This window comes from Aotus nancymaae, unplaced genomic scaffold (assembly GCF_030222135.1).
Source record: "Aotus nancymaae isolate 86718 unplaced genomic scaffold, 86718_ANA_hifiasm-v0.15.2.pri h1tg000010l, whole genome shotgun sequence".
Taxonomy (NCBI): domain Eukaryota; kingdom Metazoa; phylum Chordata; class Mammalia; order Primates; family Aotidae; genus Aotus; species Aotus nancymaae.
The window spans coordinates 57,800,796-57,827,202 of NW_026988421.1; the positions used below are offsets into that span (position 1 = coordinate 57,800,796).

Consider the following 26,407-nt stretch of genomic DNA (forward strand, 5'->3'; position numbering starts at 1 on the left):
CCTCTTTATTGTATAAATTTTTGGGGGGACAAGATCTGGTTCTGTCACCCTGGGTGGAATGTAGTGGCGTGATCTGAGCTCACTGCAACCTTCACCTCCTGGGTTCAAGTCATCCTCTCCCCTTAGCTTCCCCAGTAGCTGGGGACTACAGGCATACACCACCACACCTGGCTAATTTTTATTTTTTTTTTGTAGAGACGAGATTTGCCATGTTGCCCATGACTGGTCTTGAACTCATGAGCTCAAGCAATCCACCTGCCTCAGCCTCCCAAAGTGCTGGGATTACAGGCCTGGGCCACTGCACCCAGCAACTCCCCTCTTTATTTGAGAAAGGATAACAGCTGGAAGGCCAAATTGGCTTCATTTCCATGTGAACTGAAGCTACAGTCAGGTTCCAGGATCCAAACAATGTCCTGGAGCTTGGCTGTGGTAGAAAAATATCTAGCATATGCTATCCCTGTTCATGATCTCAAAAAAATGCTGTTAACTTAGGTTATTTTCTCTTCCAAGCAATGTTAAGCAAAGTGATTGACATGTGGACCTCCTTATTTTGTTCTATTGCTAAAATAATAAAAAATAGGGTGCTCAAATCTGAATCTTAACAGAAAACTACTCTTTCCATTTTACCAAACATGGGATTTATTGTCAAGAAATTCTTCAACCTTTCATTCATTTCTGTAAAGGTGATTATATCTTTTTTTTTTTTTAAGTTAGACTAAATTAATTCTTTTCATTTTTAAGATTTGGGGGTACATGCGCAGTTTTGTTACAAGGGTATATAACATGATGCTGAGGTTTGGCTTTCTATTGATTTCATCACCCAAATAGTGAACATAGTACACAATAGGAATTTTTTCAACTCTTACCCCTCTCCCTCCTCCCTTTTGGTGACTCCAGTATCTATTCTTCCCATCTTTATGTCCCTGTGTACTCAATGTTTAGCTCCCACTTATAAGTGAGAACATGTGATATTTATTTTCTGTTTTTGCATTAATTCACTTAGGATAATGGCCTCCAGCTGCATTCATGTGGCTGCAAAGAACATAATTAAATTTTTTTATATGGCTGTGTAGTATGCCATGGTGTATATGTACCACATTTTCTTTATTTAATAAATGTGATTATATCTTAATTCAAGTTTATCCTGGCTCAAAAGAAGAGGTTTTTTTTGTTTTTGTTTTTTTGAGTCAAGGTATCACCCTGTCACCAGGCTGGAGTGCAGTGGCAAAATCTCAGCTCACTGCAACCTCTGCCTCCTGGGTTCAAGTGATCCTCCTGCCTCAGCCTCCCAGGTAGGTAGGACTACAGGTGTGCGCCGCCACACCCAGCTAATTTTTGTATTTTTAGTAGAGATAGGGTTTCACCACGTTGGCCAGGGTGGTCTCGATCTCTTAACCTCGTGATCCACCTGCCTCGGCCTCCCAAAGTGCTGGGATTATAGGCGTGAGCCACTGCACCATGACACTTTTTTTTCAAACCTAATCTTTCTACCTGTGCTAATCTCACTTTCTCTCATTTGCTTGACTTTATTCTATCAGTTGTAGTCTTAATTTTTTCACAGGTTCATTCTCTTCTGGCTGCTTTTTGTTCTTTACCTAAATGTTTCTCAATTACTGCCACTTTAAGCAGTATATAAATAAAAATGTTAACAACAAAAAATGCTTTCGGTGATTCTGTCTGCTCTGACCCTCAAGTCTCTCTCTCTTTCTCTTTTTTTTCATTCCTTTCAACTTCAAACTTTTGGAAAATTGAGTCTGTGCCACCATTGTTTCTCTGTCATTGCATACTCAGCACTCAGTTGATCATGATATAATTTTTGCCTTCACATATTACTGATTTAAAAAGATATAAAACTGCAGCCATAAAAAAGGATGAATTCATGTCCTTTGCAGGGACATGGATAAAGCGGGAACCCATCATTCTCAGCAAACTTACACAAGAACAGAAAACCAGATACCACATGTCCTCACTCATAAGTAGGTATTGAACAAGGAGAACACATGGACACAGGGAGGGGAACATCACACACCGGGGTCTGTTGGGGATGGGGGTCTAGGGGAGGGATAGCGGGGATAGGGGGACAGGGGAGGGGAGCATTAGGAAAACTGCCTAATGTAGATGATGGGGTGATGCATACAGCAAACCACCACGGCACGTGTATACCTATGTAACAAACCTGCACGTTCTGCACATGTACCCCAGAACTTAAAATATAATTTTTAAAAATGCAGTTCATTAAAAATGTACCTTTCACTGTAATCCCAGCTACTCGGGAGGCTGAGGCGGGAGAATTGCCTGAACCCAGGAGGCGGAGGTTGCGGTGAGCTGAGATAGCGCCATTGCACTCCAGCCTGGGTAACAAGAGCGAAACTCCATCTCAAAAAAAAAAAAAAAACAAAAACAAAAACAAAGTACCTTTCAAAAAAAAGATATAAAACACCTTCTAAATGCAAAACCCAATGTGTACTTTTAAGACTAAGCCAACCTGTATAACTTTGCAGGCTGCATCCTTTATGGTCATTGGTCACTGCACTTTCATTCATGTAAAAATATTCAAGGGGCCGGGCGCGGTGGTTCACGCCTGTAATCCCAGCACTTTGGGAGGCCAAGCCGGGTGGATCACGAGGTCAAGAAATCGAGACCATTCTGGTCAACACGGTGAAACCCCGTCTCTACTAAAAATACCAAAAAAATTAGTTGGGCATGGTGGCGCGTGCCTGTAATCCCAGCTGCTCAGGAGGCTGAGGCAGGAGAATGGCCTGAACCCAGGAGGCGGACGTTGCGGTGAGACGAGATCGCGCCATTGCACTCCAGCCTGGGTAACAAGAGCAAAACTCCGTCTCAAAAAAAAATATATATATATATATAAATATTCAAGGACTTCAGAGGGGAATATGTGCCAAGAGATAATTCTGACATGTGTACTTCTGTGATTTTGGAAATCATAGAGGGAATGTGATAGGAACTGTTAGCTGCCACCCAATATTCATTCTCTTTTTTCATAGAAACAAAACTCTGAGTATACTGGGAAAGCAATGTGCACGATTAAAACACAAACAAACATACAAAATCTACATTTTGTAGCCTACCTTGCAGTTAAGTGTAACAGGATGACTAAGCTCTAGCCAATAGTTGGTTTAAAAAAAAAAATATTTGAAAGGGAACTTCTGGAAGTTTCCTTTAAAAGTATAAAGAACGTTGGCTTCATTTTCTCTTTATTCCTACTGCCTGGAATGTAAAAGTCAGTGTGAGAGCTACATAAGCCATATTTTGACCTTGGTAATAATGAGAGCCAGAAGCCAAGAAAAGTGAAGCTGAAAGACAAGAGTGCCTGATTCCCTGGTGACTTTGTGAAGCTGTCATAACAGTGCTAGATTGCCCATTCGCAGACTCTCTTTATGGAGACAGTAAACTCTCAATTTGTTTTAACTGCCATAGTCAAGTCTCAGAATATGATAAAGGTACATTAGAATCACTTTGTAGAAAACAGTTGTTTGTGGATCACTGTTTCAGCTATTTAAAAAAAATTGCATCCAACATATTTTCACTGGATGGACCCATCTACTTCTCTTTCATACCTCTTGCCTAAGTTCCAGAACCAAAGACCCAACTTCTCCTAAATCTTTCTCCTTGTTTGCCCCTTAGTCACTTAAATTCAACAAGTAAGGCCAGGTGTGGTGGCTCACGCCTGTAATCCCACATTTTGGAAGGCCGAGGTGGGTGAATCGCCTAAGGTCAGGAGTTCGAGACCATCCTGACCAACAAGGTGAAATCTCATCTCTACTAAAAATACAAAAATTAGCCAGCTGTGGTGGCAGGCACCTGTGTTTCCAGCTATTTGGGAGGCTGAGACAGGAGAATTGTTTAAAGCCTGGAGGCAGAGGTTGCAGTGAGCTGAGATCATGCCAGTGCACTCCAGCCTGGGTGATGAATGAGACTCCGTCTCAAGAAACAAAAAAATAAACTTAACAAGCAAAACCTGAATGAGTTTCCATACTCACCGTAACATGGTCTTCCTTCTATATATACTGTTTAGTTAATGATGCCATTGGTGACTAAGTAAGCAATTTAATCCCAAAACCTTTCTGAAATTCTTCTTCTTTTTCAACCTTAGCACCCAATAGATAATTGACTGTAAACATGTTTCCCTCAGAATTGTTCCTTGTGTAGATAGTCTCCTTTTCATTCTCATCAATGCTGCCTTAAATAAGTTCTCACTGTTTCTCTTAAACTAATTTTTAAAAGTCATTCCTAAATAGGCCTCAATCCTCCAGTCCCGTATCTTTCTAGTTTTTCACTGCCCTGTCTAAAAAAGTTGTTAACTTTGAAATACACAGATTTCTTAAAGCCCATCTCAAACTAAGGAATTGTTAATTACTCTCAATTGCCTACAGGGTAAAGTTAAATTATAAATGATCCTTTTAAAACATTCCCGGTTTCCTTTACAAACTTGTGCTCTACTTGCCCACTCACCCCTGCTCCACAATACACACATCAAAAGTACGAAGTAAACTTGTTTTCAGACACGTTAGACTGTCTGCCATGTCCGTAACGTTCCATGTCGCCCTCCACCTCAAATCCTTTCCCTCTTCTCCTCCTATAAGTACACATCTGTTTTCTACTTACTAATCAAGGTCCAAAGTAGGTTTGAACCACTTATGAAGCTTTATCTTGCCTACTCTGCACATCAAATAAATTATTTCCTCACATGCTATACCACGTACATTTGTACCTACCAATTTTGTATGGTTTATTATATTGTTCTGGAGTCTTTTTTGTATATTCAGGTATATTTTATATTTCTTTTTTTAAATGTATTTCAGTGTCTTAAGGGAATTACCATATAATCATCTTTACATCCCTCAGATGTCCTACTATGCCTTTCCCAGAGAGGGGCTAAATTCATAGTAATAGATTTGAACAAACTATATATATTTATTTTCCATACAGGTAAAACATGCAACTTCAAGATGAGTGCTTGCAATATAGATGTAAGAATGATTGGGGGATAATTTTAATTAAATGGTGTATTATGAGAATACCTTTCAGATTTTTTAATATTATTAATTCATCTTCATTATCCTAAACCTTCATACCTCAGACCCACAACAGAATGTACTGCCGATTCACTCTAGAAATGCATTCCATTCATACTTCTTATTTTTAACCAACTGTATTTGGTAAAGAAAAGTTTCATGAGCATAATCTTGAGATGCCAGCTTTATTTAGTAAACTTTGAATAGTATATAATTTTGAATACCAAATTTCTGTAATTTTTAATGTCTCCCTGCTTTGGAATCATGCTTGCCATTCTTCAAGGGATCTTATAGAAAAATGATAACTTAGATTAGATCTTCTTCTGAATTTAAATAAAAATAAGACAAGGACTCAGGGTCACTGAGAGATTAAAGTAAATGTGCTTTGGCACATGTAAAGGAAATGTATTCAGAAAGCTTTCTAGGATCTACCTGTAAACAGATGGCAGTAAGATATGCAAAAGGGGCATGCTCTCTTTTTTCAGATTTATTTTTTTCTAGTGGGGAATAGTGAATGCGACGATGCCGAAGAGTTTTGGATTTGCAATGCTATTCCTCATTTTATATAATGACTCAGCTTTTAAACTGTAAATCATGGATTCTAAATAGCTGCTGCCTAATCTATCTGTAATATATGTAAAGTTCATGAATTTGAATCATCATACCTAACAGGAAAGAATACAAACTGAGTTTATATATAGAAGGGAAATTGTATTTTGGAAGGATAATTATCACCAATAAATTTTAACAGCTATGCAGAGGCTAAAGTTCTACCAAAGATTTTTTGAAAGCTTAGCTTCAGACAATATGAAACAAAATAAAATTATATGAAATTTAGACCTTACGAAGCATAAACAGTGTGTGAAAATGACAAAAGTAAATAGAAGAAAGAAGAGTTTATCCTCCAAATAAATTTCCTTTTTTTTTTTTTTTACATATTTAAGGTAGTATAATGTTAAATGAGAAAATGAAGACTGGATGTTTAAGCCAAAAGGAATATAGAGTAGTTAAATATATATATATATATACACACACACATATTAATACATATGCATCTATATACACATACATGCTGTGTTTGTCTATATAAATGTATATATACATACATGTATATATACATCTGTACATACACATGTTCCTTGTTGTATGGCTTGTGACTAAGTAAAATGCCTTTTTCTTGAAAAGTCGTAGGGCAGTAGTAATATACTCGTGTTTATGCAGAACTTTTGATAAAATCTGAATATCAAAGGCACTAAATTTGTTTCCCCTTTAACAACCACCGGTATAAAAACCTAGAAAGGAATACCATCTTATAATTTCCAAAGTATTCACTATCGACTTGTGTTTTTCAGTTTTATCACAGATTCAGTGTTGTCTCCCTGAACAGAGGAAGCACAGACCTTTGAAGGTGAACTCAGCTCTGACATTCACTGGGGAAGCTATATAAACTGTCTTAATTTTACTTCTTTATATATTAAAAAAAAAAAAAAAAAACAGAACAAATAAGTGATCCATCTGGCATGTTACTGTGAAGATTGACATAAAATATAGGCAAGAGATAAACAGTCATGTTTGTTTCCTCCCCTCTACATTTTTTTTCTTTTTTGAGATGGAGTCTTGCTCCATCACCCGGGCTGCAGTTGCAGTGGTGCAATCGTGGCTCGCCGCAGCCTCCGCCTCCTGCGTTCAAGTAATCTAGTGCCTCAAACTCCCGAGTAGCTGGGATTACAGGCATGTGCCACCACACCCAGCTAATTTTTGTATTTTTAGTAGAGACAGGGTTTCACCATGTTGGCCAGGCTGTTCTCAAACTCCTGACCTCAAGTGATCCGGCCGCCTCGGGCTTCCAAAGTGCTGAGATAATAGATGTGAACCACTGTGACTGGTCCCTCCCCTCTACTTTTGATGGCTCTTTTCTCGTGTTTTTGTAATTATGTCCTCTTTCAGAACATTAACTCATTGAGGGAATGTCCAATGCCAGGATATAGAAGCTCTATATGTTACACACACATACATACATACATATATATATATATATATATAAGTAAACTAGTGTAATTAAGAAAAACTTTCTCAGAAATATAAATTTTCAGACTATTCATGTTTCATTTAAACTTAAATTTATAATCTTGGTCCATGTCCTTCTCAAAGTCACTGATAACTGAATCCAATATAGATATCAAATATTATTTTATTACCATTTCTTCTCCAGAGAAATTATCTACTGCTATTAAAAGATGAGTAGAAAAGTTATACATTAGTTCTACCATGGTAATTTTATAGCAGCTTAAAGCTCAGGGCCACCAAAGAATTTATGAAAATTCCTCTAAATCTATAAAGTTCTATCATACTCCATTTCTGAAAGTATATATGGAATGAAAAGCCTCAAGAAATGAACATCTTTGTTATAAAAAGAAATGGGGGAAAATGAATATCAATTAATAACAGTGAAGCAACCATCTTATTAATTAGCTATTCCACATGCATTTCTTTTCAAAAATTATAGGATTCATTTTGGAGTTCTGTTTGTACACATTCTGAAGTCATGCTCTAAATTAACATGGATTTCTCATCCAAAAGGCTTAGAAAACCTGATTTACTCTTCAATCTCTGAAGTAAATAAAAACCAACACTTTTAACCTTTCTTTAAGAACTCTGCCAAGTCTGAAAAATTCTGAGGGAGATCCAAGATGGCCGCTTAGGAGGAACTCGGGAATGCAGCTCCGAGAGAAAGCACAGAGGGCGAGTGGACGCCGTATTTCCAGACTGATTTTCACTGCCCACAGACCAGGAGATTCACACGCAGAGAAGCCACACGGGTCGCCAGCGCCGCTGGCGCCGCTGGCTTGAACGGCGCAGCCGCTGGGCCGGCACCCTGAGGCAACGGCTCACTGTACAAAGTGAGAGAGTCTGAGTCCCCTATAAGCCAGCAAGGGGAGCTGAAACGGGGAGCCAGGCCAGCGCCACGAATCTCAGAGCCGCGGCTTTAGCCAATGCAGCGGCTCCGGAGGCAGATCAGATGAGACGGTGTCCCCTCTTACCCAGCAAGAAGACCTGAAACACAACTGAAACCGGGACGGTCCAGCTCTGTGGAGGAGGGGCGTTCTCCATAGGCACCCTGCTGTTCCCAGGGCAATCTACCAAGGCAATCCGCCACTACAGAGACTCCGTCACTACAGGGGCGGGCCAACATAGCGGAAGCAGATCTAACTACACCCAGAAGTTCACACGGAAGCTGGGTGGAGCCCACAGCAGTTTAGCGAAGCCTCTGCAACCTGAGTGTGACTAGGCTGCCACCTTGTGGGCAGGGAAAACAGCAACCGCACAGGGGAACATCATAAAACCGTAACTCCCTGGGACAGAACACCTGGGGGGAAGAGCAGGGGGTTTATGAGTTCTGTCACAGCAGACTTAAAATTACCAAAATCAGAAAGACAACAACTACAAAGTCAACAGGTGGATAAATCCACAAAGATGGGAAGAAACCAGCGCAAAAAGGATGAAAACACCCAAAACCAGAACACTTCTCCTCCTACAAGGGATCACAACTCCTCACCAGCAAGGGAACAAGACTGGATGGAGAATGAGTGTGATGAAATGACAGAATCAGCTTTCAGAAAGTGGATAATAAGAAACTTCCGTGAGCTAAAAGAACATGTTCTAACCCAGTGCAAAGAAACTAAGAACCTTGAAAAAAGACTTGATGAAATGCTAACAAGAATGGACAACTTAGAGAGGAATATGAGCGAATTGATGGAGCTGAAAAACACAACACGAGAACTTCGTGAAGCATGCAAAAGTTTCAATAGCCGAATTGACCAAGCAGAAGAAAGGATATCAGAGGTCGAAGATCAACTCAATGAAATAAAACGAGAAGGCAAGATTAGAGAAAACAGGGTAAAAAGGAATGAACAAAGTCAACAAGAAATATGGGACTATGTGAAAAGACCTAATCTACGTTTGATAGGTGTACCTGAATGTGACGAAGAGAATGCATCCAAGCTGGAAAATACTCTTCAGGATATTATCCAGGAAAACTTCCCCAACCTAACAAGGCAGGCCAAGATTCAAGTCCAGGAAATACAGAGAACACCACAAAGATACTCCTCTAGAAGAGCAACCCCAAGACACATAATCATCAGATTCACCAGGGTTGAAATGAAGGAGAAAATACTAAGGGCAGCCAGAGAGAAAGGTCGGGTTACCCACAAAGGGAAGCCCATCAGACTCACTGCAGATCTCTCAGCAGAAACCCTACAGGCCAGAAGAGAGTGGGGGCCGATATTCAACATCCTTAAGGAAAAGAACTTTCAACCCAGAATTTCGTATCCAGCCAAACTAAGCTTCATAAGTGAAGGAAAAATAAAATCCTTTGTGAACAAGCAAGAACTCAGAGAGTTCATCACCACCAGACCAGCTCTACAAGAGCTCCTGAAGGAGGCACTACACATAGAAAAGAACAACCAGTACCAGTCACTCCAAAAACACACGAAAAGGTAAAGAGCATCAACACAATGAAGAATCTGCATCAACCAAAGGGCAAAACAGCCACCTAGCACCAAAATGACAGGATCGAATTCACACATAACAATATTAACCCTAAATGTAAACGGACTAAATGCCCCAATCAAAAGACACAGACTGGCAAATTGGATAAAAAGCCAAAACCCATCAGTGTGCTGTATCCAGGAAACCCATCTCGCATGCAAGGATACACAAAGGCTCAAAATAAAGGGATGGAGGAAGATTTACCAAGCAAATGGAGAGCAAAAAAAAGCAGGAGTTGCAATTCTCATCTCTGATAAAATAGACTTTAAAGCAACAAAGATCAAAAGAGACAAAGAAGGACATTACATAATGGTAAAAGGATCAATGCAGCAAGAAGAGCTAACGATCCTAAATATATATGCACCTAATACAGGAGCACCCAGATACATAAGGCAAGTTCTTAAAGACTTACAAAGAGACTTAGACTCCCACACAATAATAGTCGGAGACTTCAACACACCATTGTCAATATTAGACAGATCAACGAGACAGAAAATTAACAAGGATATCCAGGACTTGAACTCAGACCTGGAACAAGCAAACCTAATAGACATTTACAGAACTCTCCACCCCAAATCCACAGAATATACATTCTTCTCAGCACCACATCACACCTACTCTAAAATTGACCACATAATTGGAAGTAAATCACTCCTCAGCAAATGCAAAAGAACGGAAACCATAACAAACAGTCTCTCAGACCACAGTGCAATCAAGTTAGAACTCAGAATTCAGAAACCAACCCAGAACCGCACAGCCTCATGGAAAATGAACAACTTTCTCCTGAATGTTGACTGGATAAACAATGAAATGAAGGCAGAAATAAAGACGTTCTTCGAAACCAACGAGAATGAAGACACCACATACCAGAATCTCTGGGACACATTTAAAGCAGTCTCTAGAGGAAAATATATAGCAATAAGTGCCCACATGAGAAGAAAGGAGAGATCTAAAATTGACACCCTATCGTCAAAATTGAAAGAGCTAGAGGAGCAAGATCAAAAAAACTCAAAACCTAGCAGAAGACAAGAAATAACTAAGATCAAAGCAGAATTGAAGGAGATAGAGACACGAAAAACCCTTCAAAAAATCAATAAATCCAGGAGCTGGTTTTTTGAAAAGATCAACAAAATAGACAGACCACTAGCCAGACTAATAAAAAAGAAAAGAGAGAATAATCAAATAGATGCAATAAAAAATGACAAAGGGGATATCACCACAGATTCCACAGAAATTCAAACCATCATCAGAGATTATTACAAACAACTCTATGCACATAAATTAGAAAACCTGGAGGAAATGGATAAATTCCTGGACAGCTGCCTCCTCCCAAGCCTAAACCAGGAAGAAGCCGAAACCCTGAATAGACCAATAACAAGGTCTGAAGTCGAGGCAGCAATTAAGAGCCTACCACCCAAAAAAAGCCCAGGTCCAGATGGGTTCACAGCCGAATTCTACCAGACATACAAAGAGGAACTGATACCATTCCTACTGAAACTATTCCAAATAATCCAAAAAGAGGGAATCCTTCCCAAATCATTTTATGAGACCAACATCATCCTAATACCAAAACCTGGCAGAGACTCAACAAGAAAAGAAAACTACAGGCCAATATCCATGATGAACATAGATGCAAAAATCTTCAATAAAATAATGGCAAGCCGATTACAACAGCACATCAAAAAGCTTATCCACCATGATCAAGTAGGATTCATCCCGGGGATGCAAGGCTGGTTCAATATACGCAAGTCTATAAATGTAATTCACCACATAAACAGAACCAAAGACAAAAACCACATGATTATCTCAATTGATGCAGAGAAGGCCTTCGACAAAATTCAACAGCCCTTTATGCTAAAAACCCTCAATAAACTAGGTATCGATGGAACGTATCTCAAAATAATAAAAGCTATTTACGACAAACCGACAGCCAATATCATACTGAATGGGCAAAAACTGGAAGCATTCCCTTTGAAATCTGGCACTAGACAAGGATGCCCTCTCTCACCACTCCAATTCAATATAGTACTGGAAGTTCTAGCCAGAGCAATCAGGCAAGAAAAAGAAATAAAGGGTATTCAATTAGGAAAGGAGGAAGTCAAATTGTCTCTATTTGCAGACGACATGATTATATATCTAGAAGACCCCCTCATCTCAGCCCAAAAGCTCCTGAAACTGATAAGCAACTTCAGCAAAGTCTCAGGATACAAAATCAATGTGCAAAAATCACAAGCATTCCTATACACCAGTAACAGACTTAAAGAGAGCCAAATCAAGAACGAACTGCCATTCACAATTGCTACAAAGAGAATAAAATACCTAGGAATACAACTAACAAGGAATATAAAGGACCTCTTCAAGGAGAACTACAAATCACTGCTCAACGAAATAAGAGAGGACACAAACAGATGGAGAAACATTCCATGTTCATGGTTAGGAAGAATTAATATCGTGAAAATGGCCATACTGCCCAAAGTAATATACAGATTCAATGCTATCCCCATCAAGCTACCAATGACCTTCTTCACAGAACTGGAAAAAACCACCTTAAACTTCATATGGAACCAAAAGAGAGCCCGCATAGCCAAGTCAATTCTAAGCAAAAAGAACAAAGCGGGAGGCATCACACTACTAGACATCGAACTCTACTACAAGGCTACAGTAATCAAAACAGCATGGTACTGGTACCAAAACAGAGATATAGACCAATGGAACAGAACAGAGGCGTCGGAGGCAACACAACATATCTACAACCACCCGATCTTTGACAAACCTGATAAAAACAAGCAATGGGGAAAGGATTCCCTGTTCAATAAGTGGTGTTGGGAAAACTGGCTAGCCATATGCAGAAAGCAGAAACTGGACCCCTTCCTGACACCTTACACTAAAATTGACTCCAGATGGATTAAAGACTTAAACATAAGACCTAACACCATAAAATCACTAGAAGGAAACCTAGGCAAAACCATTCAGGACATAGGCGTAGGCAAGGACTTCATGACCAAAACGCCAAAAGCATTGGCAACAAAAGCCAAAATAGACAAATGGGACCTAATCAAACTCCACAGCTTCTGCACGGCAAAAGAAACAGTCAATAGAGTGAATCGGCAACCAACAGAATGGGAAAAAATTTTTGCAGCCTACCCATCTGACAAAGGGCTGATATCTAGAATTTACAACGAGCTAAAAAAGATTTACAAGAAAAAAACAAACAAGCCCATTCAAAAGTGGGCGAAGGATATGAACAGATACTTTACAAAAGAAGACATACATGAGGCCAACAAGCACATGAAAAAATGCTCATCATCACTGGCCATTAGAGAAATGCAAATCAAAACTACATTGAGATACCATCTCACACCAGTTAGAATGGCAATCATTAAAAAATCTGGAGACAACAGATGCTGGAGAGGATGTGGAGAAATAGGAACACTTTTACACTGTTGGTGGGAGTGTAAATTAGTTCAACCATTGTGGAAAACAGTGTGGCGATTCCTCAAGGACCTAGAAATAGAAATTCCATTTGACCCAGCAATCCCATTACTGGGCATATATCCAAAGGATTATAAATCGTTCTACTCTAAGGACACATGCACACGAATGTTCATAGCAGCACAGTTTACAATAGCAAAGACCTGGAACCAACCCAAATGCCCATCGATGATAGACTGGACAGGAAAAATGTGGCACATATACACCATGGAATATTATGCAGCCATTAAAAAGGAGGAGTTCGCGTCCTTTGTAGGGACATGGATGAACCTGGAAACCATCATTCTCAGCAAACTGACACAAGAACACAAAATCAAACACCACATGTTCTCACTCATAGGCGGGTGTTGAACAAGGAGAACACATGGACACAGGGAGGGGAGCACTATACATGGGGGTCTGTTGTGGGGGAGTGGGGGGGGCAGTGGGGGGGTGGGGAATTGGGGAGGGATAGCATGGGGAGAAATGCCAGATATGGGTGAAGGGGAGGAAGGCAGCAAATCACACTGCCATATATGCACCTATGCAACAACCTTGCATGTTTTTCACATGTACCCCAAAACCTAAAATGCAATTAAAAAAAAATAAATAAATAAATAAAAAAAAAAAAAAAGAACTCTGCCAAGATTTCTTGCTAGTTTAAATACATGTACTTTTAATAAAAACTCCAATTTAGGTTTTCTAGACTGATTTTACCTAAAAGATTTGGTGATGTAAGCAAGGGTGTAGTTACTCTGTATCAAGCATCTTCCACCTGTGATCATGGAAGCGCTAGCTAGGCAGTACTCACAGCTGACATGATGAGCTCTCCTCCCAGGTTCTGGATCTCAGCTTTAACTTGACTGCAGATTTTCAGTTGATGGGAGTAGAACTTAATCTGTTCCAGGTAGGCCAACAGGTCCTGTTTGCAAGATGGATCTGGGCACTAAATATGCATCAAAGATAAAAATGGATATAGCAGACTAAATAATAGGCAGATCAAAGTGAGCAAATACAGTATTAACATGGCAGGTACCTTATAAGGCAGCAACTTTATTTTCATTGAGGACAATTTCTCAGGTCAAGCCCAGATAGATTCTGATATGCTTCTACCATTACAATAGTTGATTTATTTTGCAACCTTAATTACTTCAGCTTAGCCAAAAGAAACATTAAAATAATTTTTAGACATGAAATGGTATATAAAATAGCTGCCTTTAATTTATGAAGGTTAGAAGCCCTCAGATTATATTTTTAGGTAAATCTAAATAAGTATTTAAAATGCAATTATTTCCTTCACCTAGAGTTACTATTATAATACTCCTTGAGACTCATAGTTCTGCATTATCTGTCCTTTCCTACTCAAATGGGTGTAAAAAACATGCAGCAACATAATATGTTCTATTATGTTCAGCCTTCAATGTTCTTAGCTGTTACAGACAAAGGAAATAATTTTTACCTTATGTAACAGCTGTGAATCTAACTGAAGCCAATAAACAGGCAGGGTACATTGTTAGAGTATGAAATTTCTTTACAAAAACCAGCCTGCTACATTGTATTGTCTTTTGGAAGGAACTTCCTGGAGGACAGCTTTGAGCTTTATCATAACATGGTAAATAGCTTCAGTTAAGATTTAATCTTTGTGCTCTTTCTCTTATGAAATTAAAATAGATTCATAAAAATCCCTTCTAACTTAATTCCACTTTTAGTAAATTTGTGTAAGAACAAGGAAATGTGGACAGTGATTTATATGCAAAGATCTTCACTGTAGCATTATGTATAATATCAAAATTTGGAAATAACCTAAATGTCCCCAAAATAATGGAAAGGCTAAGTAAGAATGCATATCAATATAATGTAGCATTACTCAGTCTCAAGAAAAAAGTTTTAAAGGATATGGAAAAATGTTTTTGGAAGTGAAAAAAATCAACATGTAAATATTGCAATCAAATTATATTTTAAAATGTGTGCATTTAAAACATGCTGAATGCTGGATGCAGTGGCTCAGTCTATAATCCCAGCAATTTGGGAAGCTGAAACAGGAGAATCGCTTGAGCCTAGGAGTTTGAGACCAGCCTGGGAAACATAGGAAGACACCATCTCTACAAAAAATAAAAATAAATTAGCCAGGTGTGGTCCCAGCTATTCAGCAGGCTGAGGGGGAAGATTGCCTGAGCCTGGGAAGTAAATGCTGCAGTGAGCCATGATTGCGACACTGCACTCCAGCCTTGCCCACAGAGTGAGACCTTGTGTCAACAAATACATAAATAAAATAATAAAACATGCTGGGACAGCCTGAGTTGTCCCATCCTTTCTAGGCATAGATCATGGTGCATCAGGACTCTTTGCTCCATACCCAGGCTAGAGAGGTAGACATCTCAATACCAAAAATGCAGAGAACATCTGTGAGATACTATACAAAAAGGAGCATCACCAAGGCATATAATCACCAAACTATCCAAGGTTAACTCTAAAGAAAAAAATCGTAAAGGCAGCTAGAGAGAAAAGTCAGAACACACAGAAAGGGAATCCCAAAAGACTAAAAGCAGATTTCTCTGCATAAACCCTATAAGCTGGGACAGATTAGGGGCCTAGTTTCAGAATTCTTGAAGAAAAGAAATCCTAATCAAAAATTTCATATCCCACCAGGCTAAGCTTTATCACTGAAGGAGAAACAAAATCTTTTCTAGACAAACAAGCATTAAAAAAAATTCATTACCATTAGACCAGTCTTATCAGAGATCCTTAAGGGAATTCTAAACATGTGGGAAAAAAAGAACCAATACCTGCTACCACAAAAACACACTTACATACAGAGCCCACAGACCTATCGACCAACCAAACCATAGAAACTACAAAGCAATGAGCTAACAAATTCATTATAGGATCTAAATCTTGCATATTAATATTATCCTTAAATGTGAATAACCTAAATACTCCACTTAAAAGGCACAGAGTGGCAAGTTGGATAAAATAACAACATCCATTCATCTGCTGTCTTCAAGATACCCATCTCACACATAATGACACCTATAAGCTCAAAGTAAAGGGTTGGAGAAATATCTCTCTTGCAAATTAAGCAACAACAAAAAAGAGGAGTGGCTATTAGATAAAATATATGTATTTTAAAATATATTTAAAATATATATAACATATATTAGATAAAATATGAATTTTAAAATATAATATATAATAATATATTAGATAAAGCAGACTTTAAACCAACAGCAGTAAAAAGGACAAGAAGGGCATACATAATGATAAAGGGTTGAATTCAACAAAAAGACTTACCTATCCTAAATATGTATGTACCCAAGACTGAAGCATCCAAATTCATAAAACAAGTACTTCTAGTTCTACAAAGAGGCTTAGACAGCCATTCAATAATGTTCAGGAACTTCAACACCTCACTGACAGTGTTAGATTATCAAGGCAGAAAATTGACAAAGAAATTCGGGACTTAAATTTGACACTTGACCAATTGGACCTAACAGACATCTACAGAATACTCCACCATCAACCACAGAAAGTACATTCTTCTCAACTGCACACAAAACGTACTCTAAGAACAACTACTTGTTTGGCTATAAAGTAAATCTCAAGAAATTTTTTTTAAATGAAGTTATACCAACCACACTCTTGGAATAATACAATGGAATGAAGATAGCAATACCAAGAAAATCTACCAAACCACACAGCTACATGAAAATTAAACAATTTGCTCCTCAATAGTTGATATGTTTTGGCTCTGTGTCCTCATCCAAAATTCATCTCAAATTGTGTAATCCCATGTGTCAAGGGAGGGACCTGGTAGGAGGTGATTGGATCATGGGGGCAGTTTCTCCCATGTTGTTCTAGTAATTGTCAGGGAGTTCTCATGAGAGCTGATGATTTTAAAAGTGGCTGCTTCCCCTGTGCTCTCTCTCTCCTACCTCCATGCAAAATGTGCCTTGCTTCCCCTTTGCCTTCAGCTATGATTTTAAGTTTCCTGAGGCCTCTTCAACCATGTGGAATATTAGTCAATTAAACCTTTTTTCTATATATAAATTAGCCAGTCTCAGATAGTATCTTCATAATAGTGTGAAAATGGACTAATACATTTACTTTTGGGTAAACAATGAAATTAATGCAGTAACCAAAAAATTCTTTGAAATAAATGAAAATAAGAGACACAACATATAAAAATCTCTAGGATGCAGCAAAAGTGCTGTTAAGAGGAAAGTTTATAGCAGTAAATTCTTACCTCAAAAAGTTAGAAAGATCTCAAATTAAGGATCTAATATTCCTAGAGGAGCAAAAAACAAACAAACAGACAAAAAAGAACAAACCAATCCCAAAGCTAGCAGAAGAAAAGAAAAAACTAAAATTAGATGGAACTGAATGAATTTGAGACCCAAAAATTTATAGGAAGAATCAATGATGATCAAAGTTTATTTTTTGAAAGAATGAACAAGATCCGTAGACTGCTAGCTAGATTAACAAAGACAAATAGAGAGAAGAGCTAAATAAGCACAGTCAGAAATTATAAAAGTGACATTACAACCAATACCACAGAAATACAAAAGATCTTCAGAAACTATTGAGAACACCTCTGTGCATACAAAGTAGAAAATCTGGAGGAAAATTAAATTCCTGAAATACAAAATCCTCCAAGAACGAATCAGAAAGAAATTGAAACCCTGTATAGAGCAATATCAAATTCCTAAACTGAATCAGTAATAAAACACCCAAAAACAGCAACAACAGAAAGAGCCTTAGACCGACAGATTCACAGTCAAATTCTATGAAACATACATGGAAGACCTGCTACCATCCTACTGAAACTACTCCAAAAAACGGAGAAGGAGAGGCTTCTCCTTAACTCATTCGACAAAGCCAGCATCCTCCTGATAGGAAAACCTGGTAAACATACAATGAAAAAATCTCTGATACCAATACCTTTGATAAACATAGATGCAAAAATCCTCAACAAAATATTAGTAAACTTAATTTAGTGGCACATCAAAAAGTTAATTTACCATGATCAAGTAGGCTTAATTCTTGGAATGTAAGGTTGGCTTAATATACACAAATCAATAAATGTGACTTACCACATAAACAGAATTAATAACAAAAATCATATGATTATTTCAACAGATGTGAAAACAGCTTTTGATAAAATACAACATCCCTTCCTGATAAAAACCCTCAAGAAACTATGCATCAAAGTAACATATCTCATATCTCAAAATAACAAGAGCCATCTAAGTGAAAACACAGACAATATTATACTTGAATAGGCAAAAGCTGAAACCAATCCCCTTTAAACTGTTAGAAGGATGCTTACTCTCACCTTTCTTATTCAACATAGTACTGAAAGTCCTAGCCACAGCAATCAGGCAAAAGGAAGAAATAAAAGGTATCCAACTAGACAAAAAAAAAGTCAACCTATGTCTCTTTGCTATTAATATGATTCTATAACCAGAAAACACAAAATTCTTTACTATAAGGCTCCTTTAACTGAGACATGACTTCAGTAACTTTTCAGGATACAAAATCAATGTATAAAAATCAATAGCATTTTTATACACCAATACCATTCAAGCTGAGAACCAAATCAAGAACTCAATTCCATTTACAATAGCTGCAAATAAATAAAACATCTACTAATGCATCTAACCAAGGAAGAGAAAGATCTCTACAAGGAACTACAAAATACTGCTGAAAGAAATCATAGATGATACAAATAATGGAAAAAAAAAACATTTCAAGTATATTGATTTTAAGAATCAATATCATTAAAATGGCCACACTGCCCAAAGCAATCTACAATTCAATGCTATTCCTATCAAACAAAAACTGTTACTTTTCACAGAACTAGAAAAAGAACAATTCTAAAATTCATATGAATCCAAGAAATATCCTGAACAAACAATCTCAAGTTAAAAAAAAAAAAGAAGCTGGAGGCACCACATTACTTGACTTCAAACTATACTATAAGACTACAGTAACAACACAGTATGGTACTGGTACAAAAACAGATACATAGCCTGAGGGAACTGAATAGAAAACAGAAATAAAGCTGCACAACTACAACCATCTGCTCTTTGACACATTGGCAAAGTTGACAAAAATAAGCAATGACTCCCTATTCAATAAGTGGTGCTGGGATAGTTGGCTAACCAAAGGTAGAAGAATGAAACTGCATCCCTGTCTTTCACCATCTAGAAAAATTAACTCAAGATGAATTAAAGATTTAAATATAAGACCTCTACAATAAGAATTCTTGAAGGAAACCTAGGAAACACCATTCTGGATGTCAGCCTTGGGAAAGACATTATAACTAAATCCTCAAAAGCAATTGCAACAAAAATAAAAATTGACAAGTGGAATATCTAATTAAAGAGCTTCTGCATAGCGACAAACTATCAACAGAGTAAACAGACAACCCACACGATGGAAGAAAGTATTTGCAAACTATGAATCTGACATATTTTTAAAAGAAACTTAAACAATTGATCAAGCAAACAAAAAATAAATAACCCCATTAAAAATGGGCAAAAGATACGTGTTAGGTCATTCTTGCATTGCTATAAAAATACATGAGACTGGGTAATTTATAAAGAAAAGAAATTTAATTGTCTCGTGGTTCTGCAGGCTATGCAAGCATTGCAATGGCATCTTCTTGGCTTTGAGGTGGGGGTTCAGAGAACATTTACTTATAGTGGAAGGTGAAGTGGGAACAGGTGCATGACTTAGCAAGAAGGAGGTGGGAGGTGCCACACACTTTTAAATGACCAGATAACTCACTATTCTGAGGACAGCACACTGTGAGGAATCTACTCCTATTACCCAAACACCTCTCACCAGGCCCCACGTCCAACATTGGGGATTACATTTTAACATGAGATTTGGGAAGGGCAAATGCCCAAACCATATCAAATCATGACTAGACACTTCTCAAAAGAAGACATACAAGTGGCCGAGAAACCTGAAAAAATGTTCAACACCACTAATCATCAGAGAAATGCAAATCAAACCAAAATGAGAGACTAGCCAGAAACCTGAAAAAATGTTCAACACCACTAATCATCAGAGAAATGCAAATCAAACCAAAATGAGAGACTATCTCACACCAGTCAGAATGGCTATTGTTAAAAAGTCAAAAATAACAAATGCTGGTGAGGCTATGGAGAAAAGGGAACACTTTATACACTATTGGTGGGAATTTAAATTAGTTCAGCCACTGCGGGAAGCAGTTTGGAGATTTCTCAAAGAACTTAAAACATAACTACCATTTGACCCCATCATCCCATTACTTTGTACATATTCAAAAGAAAATAAATCGTTCTACCAAAAAGACACTTGTATTCATATGTTCATTGCAGCACTATTCACAATGCAAGGACATGGAATCAACCTAGGTACCCACCAATGGTGGACTGAATAAAGAAAATGGGGGCCGGGTGCAGTGGCTCATGCCTGTAATCCCAGCACTTTAAGAGGCTGAGGTGGCAGATCACCAGAGGTCAGGAGTTTGAGACCAGCCTGACCAACATGGAGAAACCCCATTCTCTACTAAAAATACAAAATTAGCCAGGCATGGTGGCACATGCCTGTAATCCCAGCTACTCAGGAGGTTGAGGCAGGAGAATCACTTGAACCCAGGAGGCGGAGGTTGCAGTGACCTGAGATCATGCCATTGCGCTCCAGCCTGGGCAACAAGTGGAAGACTCTGTCTCAAAAGAAAACCAAAAAACAAAAACAAACAAAGAAAATGGAGTACATATACACCATGTAATAACAAACAGCCATAAAAAGGAATGAATGAAATTATGTCTCTTGCAGCAACGTGTATGCAGCTGGAGGCCATTATCCTAAGTGACTTAATACAGGAACAAAAGTCCAAATACCACATGTTCTTACATAGAAGTAGGAGCTAAAGAATGGGTAATCATGGCCATAAAGATGACCACAATAGACAGTGAGAAGTACTAGATAGCAGAGGGAGGAAAGGAGTAAAGGCTTCAAAAACTAATTATTGGGTACTATGCTCACTATCTGGGTGATTGCATCAGTTGCACTCCAAACATTAGTATCATGCAATACCCAGGTAATGAACCTGCACATGTACCCACTGAATCTAAAATAACAGTTTAAATTATTTTTTAAAAAATCCATAAAAATAAATACATTCTGGACTCTGGGTTAAAAAATTAAAACATACTTGGAAAGAAATATATGACAATAATCAATAAATGTGACACAATCAATACTTTTTATTTTATTCAAATTTTATATATCTCAAATATATATTTCTTCTATAACTATCAACTGTTATTTTAAAAAGCTTTTATTCTAATGGCCTAAACTGTAAATTAAAAAGTAGAATGAATGACTAGAAAACCTTTCATGCATTTCTGCTTTTATTCAGTAATTAATAACTTAAGCTGGAGAGTACCATGAGGTACTTCTCTGTTATATTTTTAAAATAGTCTACATAGCTCCAGAGTGTGTGCACAAGATAAGAACATATTACCCTGAGTCAAAGTTGATAATAATCAACAAAGGTAACAAAGAATTCAATTCTTCTGCAGAAATACTATCAATCTGCAATATAGGCAACATATGCATGAATACATACAGGATAGCCACAGCCAGAGACACAATCAGACAAGAATATAGAAATCATAGCTAATTAAGAAGATTGGAAAGGAGTAAGACATGGAGAAAGGTAAGAAAAAGAAAGAAAGGAAGAAGAGGAGAAGGAAGAGACAGAGGAGAAAGAACAATAATTAATTTTCATTTAACTCTTACTATGTGCCACATGCTATGGAAACTAATTTAGGCATATCGTCTCACTTAATTACTAAACCTCTAAGACACAAATATTTCTCCCAATTTACGGAGGCGAAATTACCTATAATGATGAAAAACAAGTCACCTCTTTGTTTTCTCTTGTCAGGCAGCTGATCTTTATTAGGTACTTCCTCTGTGCCAGGTACTATGCCAAGCTCTTTATATGCATAATTCTAAATTAGTACTCATAGCACCATTTTAATTAGATCTATTATTTTCATTTTGTACATTTGCAAACCAAGTTTCAGAGAGAGGAGATGATTTGAATTTAGTTTTCTCTGTTTTATTCACATGAATGCACAATGATCTCTTCTATGGGACATTCTTTCAAAACACTGTTTCTTATTGTTGTTCTCACTGAGTAACTTTCTTATCTATTCTTTATTTTTAAGGATGGACACAATGATAATCCCTGACACGTAAAGTGTTTTATCTGTCATGTACTTTTCTAGATGCTTTGTCTATACTACTTGTTTTAATAATCACACTACCACCACAATTCCGTGAGGTAAGTGGAATCATTATCCTCATTTAGCAAAGGAACATACTGACACACAGAGAGGTTAACTGACTTGCCAATAAATGGCATTAGTGGTAGAGCTAGTGTTGAAACATGGTCCAGTTCCACCTCCTTACCTCCATGGTCTAAGATCAGTATCAATCTTCTTGCCAATTGTATCTTTTTTGTAAATATTAAATTCCCATTCTAATTTGTAAATTGGTTTCTTAAATTGATGCTCTTATTCGTCAATTATAAACTGGTTTAATGTGGATTTGTTCCTTGAAGACCAGCACCACTATACAACTCCTGATACAATCAAACTGTCAAACTAATAATTAGATTCTTGACCAGTAACCAATGGCAATCACTCAAGTTTAAGCAAAACAAGCTGTCTCTATCAAGAGACTCTTCCAAGGCCACAGAAGAGCCTATAATTCTATTAAGGAAAGAATAAGTCAAATGAGTAAAAAGTGTGAAATTGATAAAGTTCAAAATTGCTTGACCTAAATTTATCTTTCATTTTCAGAACTGATGAAAATATCTTGATTATAACAGTAGCAGTTAGTTTTATAACAAAACTAGAAAGAAAATACTACCTGGTAAATTCTTATACTATAAAAGTCATTAAAGTCTTCTTTCCCATTGATATCCAGAAAGACTTTCTGAGTCAGTTTTGCTGACTTAGAAGCAGAATCAGGAGAATGCCTCATTCCCACTAAAAATGTTCTGCTATTTTTCAAATCTCCTTTTGGCCATTTTCATGTATTCAGGTGTTTTTCCCATTTTTTAATCAGGTTACTTGGATTTTTCTCCTATTGAGTTCTATAAGTTTCTTTCATACTTTAGATATTAATTCCTTATCAGATCTCTGGTTCACAAATATTTTCTTTCAAATCATAGACTTTTAATTTTGTTATTACATTGTATATCTTAAGTCCTTAAATATGTACAATTTTTACAAAAATACAAAAATTTAAATTTAAAAACATCGAACAATGCTTTTCCCACTTTTTAAGTTTTTACAATGAAAGTGACAGAAAAACTTCAGGCTCTAGGTTTGTAGAACATTCTTGCCCTTGACTATTGTTTCAGAAATAAAATTTGCTTTAAAATAACTTGTAAAAGAATACTGAGACAGGGTTGCGGACGACGAGCTCAGGTCACTCCCTGATAGGATGTGTTCTTCCAGGCCTTTGGTCCCTCACTCACCCCAGTATGGGGGAGAGGACCCCGCTGGGCATGGTGAGCTCATTTTAAGTAAATATCAGACCCAAAGAGTTTTGCAGAAAATGATTTATTTAGGCAGAGAGAGAGAATAAAAGGAGAAAGAAAAGCAGCTTCCACTATGTCGTGGAAGGGGATCCAGAAATGATGTCTGCAGCAAAGTGGGGGAAGAGGACTTTTAACCTGGGAGTAATTCCTGCCCCATTCAAGTTTTCTGCCCTATGAAAGGAGTTTCTTTAAACTTCCGCTAGAGTGATTGATCCTTCTATGTTCCCGAGCTCGAGAGAGTTAAACAAAGACCTCTAAGCTCCCGGATGGAGACGTGGAAGAAGGCAGATCAGGCATGTAGCTATGAAGTTCTTGCCTTTGAATCTACGCCCCCTTGTGGACCCAGGAAGAGAATACATTCCCTTAATACTATTAGGGACTTCCAGGCTAATCAAATGGTACACTATTTTAGCACACTTGGTTATTGTTTCCCAGTTAATTTAGATAGGAGATGTTGACCAGAACATCTGGTTAGCTCTTTAATGCATGATTTTTTAAATCTATATTTTATAATCACAGGGACTCACTACTTGTAAGCAAATGGCATTTCAGCCTATGTGGTTTTCTCACATTAAGCCAGTTTTCATTTTTCTAGTATGATGCTTGGAACCAATATGGAATACATCATTTAGTAATAAGGAAAAAAAACACAAAAAACATTCATTAACTTTTAGTTTAAATTTCAGGGATGAATTAGCAAAATGAACACTTTTGAAGACTTTTATTCCATAATCTTAGTGATTTTTTTTTTTTTTTTTTTTTTTCCCATATTGAAGCCTAAGCTTTTAAGAAATTTAAAATGACTTTGTAGTCTGGTGCGGTGGCTCATGCCTATAATCCCAGCACTTTTGGAGGTCAGGGCAGGCAAATGACCTGAGATTAGGAGTTTGAGATCCACCTGGCCAGCATGGTGAAATCCTGTCTTTACTCAAAATACAAAATATTAGCCAGGCATCATGGTTCATGCCTGTAGTCCCAGTTACCTGGAAGGCTGAGACACAAGAATCGCTTGAACCTGGGAGGTGGAGGTTGCAGTGAGCTGACATTGTGCCATTGCACTCCATCCTGGGTGACAGAGAGACTCTGTCTCAAGAAAACAAACAAACAAATAAATAAATAAAAATAAAGTGAATTTTGCAATTACAGATTACAGACAACAGCCTAAATTCTGCTAAGCTGGAAAATTTTGTTAATGAAAAGTATTAAGTGTCATGGTGAATTTCAAAAATAGAAATTTAAAGCAATCAGTGGTAGCAAAAGCACTTGGTGTCCATGACTTTTCCTTTCCCACAGGGCTCATTTCTTCACCTGTACTGCAGTCCAGAGGTTGACTTATTTCATCTTGCTAAGGATCACAGATCATCAATGATCCTATCTTTTCCTCTACTTTTAATGCCTCTTTTTCTGATTCCTGACTCTATCAAGTCCCTCAAAGCAAATTCCAGCTCCTTTCTATTATCCCATCTCTTCTTTTTTATGAATATGCCTACTAAAGTACAGATTCCTCCTTTCCTTATCATGTTAAGAACTGTTTTCAAGTCCTCCACTCCACAGAATTTCATCTCATTGGGATCACTAATGGACTTATAATTGCCACATTCATTATATATGTGGCAGTTCTTCCCTTATTTCACCTTTCTGGAGCTTTTAGATCTTCATTCGTGAGTCTCATAAATATTAATTCTCATGAATGTTTCTTCTTAGATTTTCTCCTAGTTTTATACCAGCCTTCCCAGCCTTCTTTGTAAGTATTTTTTGTTGTTTATTTTGCCTGATCCTGTTGTTGTTCTCAGCTTTTGTTCCTGAGCATTTTTTCACTTTCATCCTCTTAGACAAGAGTAGACGGTACTCTGGCTTCATCTGTCACTTACACAACACAAACTACAAAAGTCTATCATCCAGCTCCATCAGAAGATCCATATAACTACTGTGTTTGCCCGTTCCATTTCAGCATCTCATCAACATTTCACACTCAACACATGTATCTCTCAGCTATTTCATTCACTATCTTGCCTATTCACCTATTCAGCTATTTTTCTCTTTGTATTAACTATCTCACTGAAGAATGCCTTGTTCTGCTTTTCCGTCTCTTAAATCTGGTCAGCCATTAGTTTGTGCTTACTCTACACCTAGAAACCTCAACATATTTTGAGTATTTTTTTCTTTGCTATGCCTATGACAGCTGCTGTTTAGCAAACTCAGGTTTCTGAAACAGAACAGAGAAGGTACCTAGAGAATTATGATTATAACACTGGAACTCTGTTATAATGTCACTGGTAGAGGATAATATTGTCCCATATGGTATGTTCAAGACTGGACATGTTGATTTAAGAGAGGTATATTTGGGAGACTATGGTGCATGACGTATCTCAACAAACAAAGGTTGTTTTACCAGAAATTATATATGCTGTTAAAATCTTATATTTTGTCTCTAGGCTGAACTTGTCTTGAGTTTAAGAATTGTTTCAAATTCATTTTTATTTTCAACTTGGTTACACACACAGCCATTGAGAAAGTGACATATACTTTGAGCACAATACAAATTAAAGACAAGATATTTTCCACATTCAACAAAGCTCCTTTACTTTCGCAGATGTAAAGTTATGACTCAAGCTACTTTTCAGCTTTATGCTACTTCCATGAGAGATTCTCAGAAGAAATGAGTCTCCTGTATAATAGACCATAACTAAAAAGTGTCACCCTCTCTTGGATGCCTGCAATTTGTCATTCAAAGAATTAC

The 26,407-nt window shown here is 37.5% G+C and overlaps 1 protein-coding gene across 5 annotated transcripts in view; it reads right to left on the bottom strand.

Moving 5' to 3' along the window:
* CTNNA3 (catenin alpha 3) overlaps window positions 1–26,407 on the bottom strand; it is a 1,835,081-nt gene that overhangs the window by 55,201 nt on the left and 1,753,473 nt on the right. For all 5 annotated transcript variants that reach the window (XM_064374172.1, XM_064374173.1, XM_064374171.1 and 2 more), the window contains one exon: window positions 13,867–14,001. In XM_064374172.1, coding sequence (XP_064230242.1) covers window positions 13,867–14,001 — 135 coding nt within the window. The remainder of the gene's footprint in view (window positions 1–13,866; window positions 14,002–26,407) is intronic.